General features: G+C 50.3%; 1 protein-coding gene across 1 annotated transcript; it reads right to left on the reverse strand.

Annotated features, from left to right (window-relative positions):
* Positions 1–2,162: 2,162 nt before the first annotated feature.
* On the reverse strand, positions 2,163–3,739 carry DIRAS3 (DIRAS family GTPase 3). The gene is made up of 2 exons (XM_032117995.1): positions 3,428–3,739; positions 2,163–3,275 (listed from the first exon to the last, which is right to left on the reverse strand). Exon 2 carries the CDS (start codon positions 3,188–3,190, stop codon positions 2,594–2,596), a length of 597 nt encoding a protein of 198 aa, XP_031973886.1. The 5' UTR covers positions 3,191–3,275; positions 3,428–3,739; the 3' UTR covers positions 2,163–2,593.
* Between the last annotated feature and the right edge of the window lie 2,711 nt (positions 3,740–6,450).

Here is a 6,450-nt window from a genome sequence, read left to right on the forward strand (position 1 = left end):
TCCCTCAGGAATTCTCCTGGGTGCAGGAATGTCTGAGCCTGTTTTGTTCCTATGGATTGTTGCTCTGACAGATCCCAGCCCTCGGAGACCTCCACACCCCGCACAGGGAACACACAGCATCGATAATGACACATTCCAGAACATCCTGGCTGTGTGAGTAATTGCAGATCCTTTGCACAGGCATCTCCATGAAGGCAGTGGGAGTTGTAGAGACATTATTAGGTCTCCTGACATTTTAAAAAGGCTTAGACAGAAAATGTCTTCGAGGGGTTTCAAAGGCTGCAATGGAACCGAAATAGTTTTTGTAATAATAACCAAACAACCCACGAGAAGCTTTGTGTAACTGCTTGGACATGAGAGAACAGAGAGAGAAAATCCATGCACAAAGAGAGGAGAAAGGAAGACTTATGTCCAAGCAAAGCTATCAGGGCTGCTTCCACAGCCCCCTGACTGCCCTAGGAGAGGTCACACACAGGGGATGACACCAGCCAGCACTGCAGGTCGAGTACTGGGAGCTTGGGGGTCCCTTCTCCAATAAAGAAAATCAGGAGCAGAGCCTCTGTGCTGATTTTGGCAAGTGAGCGTAACATTTTGGGCAGTTCCAAACTCTCCTGCAGAAGCTGGGTTTCTGAAATCATAAGGAATATATCTTTCTGATGAAGCAAATGGTGTGAGGGCTCCAGCTGAAACTGGGGCAAACTCCCCTGGCACACAGAGAGCCAACAGATCCCATGTGTGTGTAGGGACAGCCTAAGGAGACTGGAACAGCAGCTCAAGGACAGCACGGGAGACAAGGGAGCACCAGGTGCCAAGAGTTGATAAAATGTCATACATTCACGTGGATACAAACTTCATGGCTTTGTGTATTAGTCTGCAACATGAACAAAAACATTTGGGAGAAAAGGCCGTTCTTTAGCACCTTCCATTGAAACCCAGCCTGGTTTGGGTTGGGAGGGAACTTAAAACCTACCCAGTGCCACCCCTGCCACAAGCTGGGACACCTCCCACTGTCCCAGGCTGCTCCAAGCCCCAGTATCCAACCTGGACTTGGGCACTGCCAGGGATCCAGGGGCAGCCCCAGCTGCTCTGGGCACCCTGTGCCAGGGCCTGCCCACCCTCCCAGGGAACAATTCCTTCCCAATATCCCATCCATCCCTGCCCTCTGGCAGTGGAAGCCATTCCCCTTTGTCCTGGCTCTCCAGGCCCCCATATTTCTTGCAGGCTCCCCTCAGGTCATACTTGACACAAATACTTTCACAGTAAGAGCCTGAAAGCCTCCCTCACCTCCTGTTCCACATCGTGTTCACCTTCAACAATGAAATCACTTCACTGGAAAAGTGCTATAAAAAGCAGCAATTCCTCTCCTCCCGTGTCTCATGTGTTAAGACCATGTTGCTGTGTAAAAATCAAACCCACAGTGCAACACTGAGGTCTTACAGTCTTCTGCTTGGGCTAAGACACACCAAAACAGGAGACAGAATCATGGAATTATTTAGCTTGGAAAAGCCCTCTAAGAGTTCAACTGTTCCCCAGCACTGTCAAGGCCATCACTGACCCACATCCCCAAATGTCACCTCCGCACAGCTTTTAAAAACCTCCAGTCCTTTCATTCATGGGAAGCATCTGCTAAAAGTTCTCATCAGAGGGGGGGTTGCTTTGTGTAGATGCTCCTTCCCCAGGGCAGTGTTACCTGAACTGAGTCGTCCCAGGTCTCAACTAAAACCTGGGTAACTTGGATGGAGGGGGGAAAACGAGTATCTAGTAGAATTCCAGGAAGGCTGGAAAAAGGAGCTTCAGACAGCAAAACCAGGGTGATAGTTGGGCAAGGAAAAGATAACCAGCTTCTATCAATGGGCACTTACAACCTCCTGGTTACCTTCATCAGGAGGCAGCTCCTGCTCAAGGACACCAAGGATCGCTCCTGGATTGGGAGTGAGAGCACATGGAATCTCCTGCCTGAGTGAACAGAGGGGGTTGGAGCAAAGGAGGAAAGACAGACTGTTTTTATGCAGATACAGCTGTAGTCACCCCCAGAACTGCACAAGTCTCAGGACGTGCACAGCACACAGGAAATCTTCACTTCTGCCATGCAAAAACTGCAGCTTTGGTGGGCAAGCCAGTCTGTCAATCAAAAATTTAGGCACCCAGAGCCACACATATGGTCATTTTTAGTGCAAGTGCCTCACTTTGTCAGGGATTTGCTCTGGTCAATAGATTCCTGAAAACAATTTCACTCTACACATTATAGATGATTTTCTCTGAGTTAACAGGCTGGAGATATTTAAAAACTGGCACATACACACAGGAATAGAGAGGTTTGTTCTGACAGACATTTTTTTCCTCTGGAAAACTTCTTACATTAAAAACTTCTAGTCGTAGGTAATTGCTAACATGGAACATTTATTGGTTTAAAAAAATAAACATGCAGAAGCCATCCTCCTTAAAAACAACAAATACAATTACCCAGTGGGGATTTTAGAGCAAAGCAACAACCCTGCAAGGCGTGGATTCCTCCCAAATCTCCAGCAGAAATGTATTTTCTGTGGGAGTCCACGCTCTGGCTGTGCCGTGCAGCGAGTCCAGCCAAAGGTAATCACATAACAGAGCATTTGCCTTGCAGTTTATCTTTCTTTTTCTGCTGTTTGGATTTCTTTCCATCCACCTGGAGACTGATAGTTCTCCTCTGCTCCAGATTCAAGAGCTCCTGGAAGAGCTCCTGCACGTTGTAGTTCATTTTGGCTGACGTCTCCATGAAGGCACATTTCCACTTGCTGGCCAGCGCTTGCCCCTCGCTGGCATCCAGCTCCCTCTGCGTGTCGTCGCTTTTGTTCCCCACCAACATTATCGGGATTTTCTGGATGTCGCCTTTAATCTGACAAATCTCATCGAAGATGGGGTGAAGATCTTCCATGGATTGCCTGCTGGTGACGGAGTACACCAAGATGAAGGCATGCCCTTTGGATATGGACAGCCGCTGCATGGCAGGGAACTGATGGCTGCCCGTGGTGTCCGTGATCTGCAGGGTGCAGATGCTCTTGTCACAGCTGATCACCTGCCGGTACGTATCCTCGATGGTGGGGATATAGGTTTCCCTGAAAGTGCCCCTCACAAAGCGCAGGACCAGGGAGCTTTTGCCGACCCCCGCTGCTCCGAACACCACCACCCTGTAATCATTGCTCTGCTCAGGCATGTTCGCTGCGCCGCGACGCGAGGGGAGGTTTTCACCCAAAAAACCCGAGTTCCAGCAAGTTTACACACCCCTATGCAGAGGTGGGCTGTGGAGACGGAGGGGGAAAGGTGCGTTATTGAAATCAGCATTTAATAAATCACTCCCATCCTTTTCCCTTGAAATAAATCACTATCCTCCCCTACCCCAGCCATGCATCCCGTGCACGTTTCGCGCTACGAGAAGAGAATAAGAATTCACCTGCAGCCATCAGCTCCACCGAGCAGCGGAACGGGGCTGAAATCGCCTGGCAGCCGCAGGGAAGAGGTATTCCAGCTCTAGGGAAGCCGTGCTTCAGCCCCGGGAAAGCCGCGCTCCAGCCCCCGGGAAGGCGTGTTCCAGCCCCCGGGAAGCGGTACCACCCTCGCCGGGAGCGCCGCGGGAGGGGAGGCTCCGTGCCGCCGTAAATCCAGCCTTCCCCTCAACCTCCCCGTGAAAATAAATAAATAATCAACACAGCCGCCTGAATTAAAGCCGCTGCAGCCGAGTTCTGCTGCTCCATCCCTCACTCCGCGCACAAAGGCGAGTCTCGCCCTCCCTCACCGCCCCGCGTTGCAGACCCCCAGGCACTGCCGGGCTCTGCCGTCTCTCTTCCACCCTGCGCATCTCCCAGCTTAATTTAGGGCTTAATTAATTTAAAAACTTCAAATCCGGGTCAGGTTTTCACCCCCCCCCCCCCCCCCCCCCCCCCCCCCCCCGCCATTAAGCGGAGCAGGGATGCCCTGAGCAGCTTCTCAGCCCTCCCCGGGGAAGCCACCGAGCCCTGGGGCCATGGCCAGCAAGGTCCACCCAGGACTTTATCCATGTAATCCCTTCCAACTCCAGATATTCTGTGATTCTACTCTTTGGTTTTTCTCCCTCACACCGGCGGATGAAATAGAGTAGCTGTGTGTCACAATCACAAGTATTTCTCCTCGTTTATTAGGAATTTCCCCCAACGCCGTCCCTCCACACGCCCTCACGCGGTGACACCGAAGCTCGCACCACCTGGTGCCTGACAGGAGCATGCGGCCGTGTGTCCCCGCTCTTCCCCCTCCGGGGTGGCTCCTCCTCGCCCCGCTCCGTCCCGGCCTCCACCGTGGGCTCGGCTCTGCCCTCACGGCCCCTTCCCGCCCATGGGTTCCCGCCCCGGGCTCGGCTCTGCCCTCACGGCCCCTTCCCGCCCATGGGTTCCCGCCCCGGGCTCGGCTCTGCCCTCACGGCCCCTTCCCGCCCCTTCCCGCCCGCGCGTTCCCGCCCAGGCACCGCCCGCCCTCACGCCCAAAATGGCTGTCGGCCCCTGAGGGGATCGGTTGGAAATTAATGCAATTTATGAAGTGTTTCTTTTTGTGGGTCATCTACAGCCTGGTCACGTTGCAAAATGTGGAATATGTAAAATTTCCGTAAGAAAGGTTTCTTTGATGTTTGATCTTTGTATGCTTTCAAGCCTAATCAACAAGAAGTGATATTGAATCTGTGAAACAGCAGCCAACAAGCTCTAAGTGATGCCCATGTGTTAAAAGAACCAAATGAATTGTTGGTAGAATTGTTAAGGTTAGGGCTGGACGTGTTTCTCTGCTCTCAGACCTGGGGGAGGTTAACAAAGCTTGAGAAGGACGATGAACCACTGATAGCAGGCACAGGGAATGATGCAGGATTTACAGACCACAGGGACATCTGTCAGAACTCCCAAGATGAGGAAGAAACTCATAAAAGCAATTAGTAATTGTGCTGAAATCAGCACTTGTGGAGGAAACACTTTCCAGTCCTTCCCCAAGCTCGTTCTTCCCAAACCATTTGTGGTTTTCCGGGTTATCATTTCTTATTTTTCTGATCCTTGTTGCATTCCTGACTCTGTGGTATTCTCCTATTTTAAATCCACTTCTATCAGCCTTACAATGCTCCTATCCCAGACCAACAAAAAGTATCTCTTTAGATCTATTTCATGCTGCTGTGGATTTTGTTGTTGTTGTTGTTTGTTTGTTTGTTTGTTTGTTTTGTCTAACACAAAAAACACAGAGGAATTTCAATCTTGACATGAGGCCAAAATACCTGGGATAGAACTTGAACCAAATCCATCCCCATGCAAAGGGAACTAAATCCGAGACCTTAAAAAGAAACAGCCTCTCTAAAGCCAGTAAGGTGCCCATTTCTAGTGAGATGCTTTGAAAGTTCCTGTCTGAATTCATATTGATAATAATGAAAATAGGGGAATAAAGCAGAATTCTGGAAGTCCACTAATCAACATTAGTGGGGTCAACACGGGGTCAGGGATCACCCCTCACCTTCCCTTTGCTGGAAAAAATTCCTGCTCATCTTACATCTGCTTTTACGGTTCCTGTCTCTCCAGGCAGGATGATTTGCCTGTAGCAAGCCATTCACTTTGAATCCCATCATTGATGGGGATTTTCAGAGCAGATTTACAAACCGTCATTTCTAGTGTTTATGGGGTATTTCTAAACCATCGTTTCTGGTGTTTATGAGGTATTTATTAGCCACAATGAAATGCTGGCTAGGAATGTGCAGCTAATTTGCTCTCTGTGCTAGCCACTTTTGCTCAAAGGCAGTTATCCCATTTTCAGATATTTTCCAAGCCTTCCAGTGGTTCTTTCTAAGAGTTGTTTTATTTAAACCTCCAGCTCTAAAGCCCAAAGCTGGGATTGATTTCCTATAATAGGCTCTGACAAGGGAAGAACTCTAAGAGCTCTTGCACAGCGTGGTGTCAGGTGCTAAGTGGGAAGCAGACCCGTGACACGTCCATGTGCCCACCACAGATCAAAACCTTCCAAAAATAAATCTATTGCTGCTTATTGCTTATTTTACCCCAATCAAAGTGCACTGACGCTGTCCCGTCGTCGAGAGCAGGTGGCAGTCATTGTAACCAGAACCGGTGCTTGTCTCCCACAGCTCCATCTCCTGCCATTCTGTCCCCAGCTACACAGCCATTCACCGGCATCCTAACAAAATCCCAGAAAACGGCCTTGGGCTACGGGATTTGTGGTGGGAGAGGGGATGTGTTTCAGTGTCCCACAGCATACGAATTGTTTGGGGGCTGCCGGGAGCGGGTTTAAAGAGGACAAGAAACGAAGTCCAGCACCTCCCTCTCCCCAGCCAGTGCTGACAGTCACAGGTGGCTTTTCCCATTCCTGCCTGTTCTCACTGTGTCCCTGCGCGGCGACACGAACACACAAAGCTCCAGGGGCAGCACCTTGCAGGCAATGGGAGCTTCTACACATCAGCATTTC

Source organism: Corvus moneduloides, chromosome 9 (genome assembly GCF_009650955.1).
Source record: "Corvus moneduloides isolate bCorMon1 chromosome 9, bCorMon1.pri, whole genome shotgun sequence".
In the NCBI taxonomy this organism is placed as follows: domain Eukaryota; kingdom Metazoa; phylum Chordata; class Aves; order Passeriformes; family Corvidae; genus Corvus; species Corvus moneduloides.

What these genes read in the sequence shown, in the direction of transcription:
- DIRAS3 (XM_032117995.1), bottom strand. Translation starts at nt 3,190, where the DNA reads ATGCCTGAGCAGAGCAATGATTACAGGGTGGTGGTGTTCGGAGCAGCG.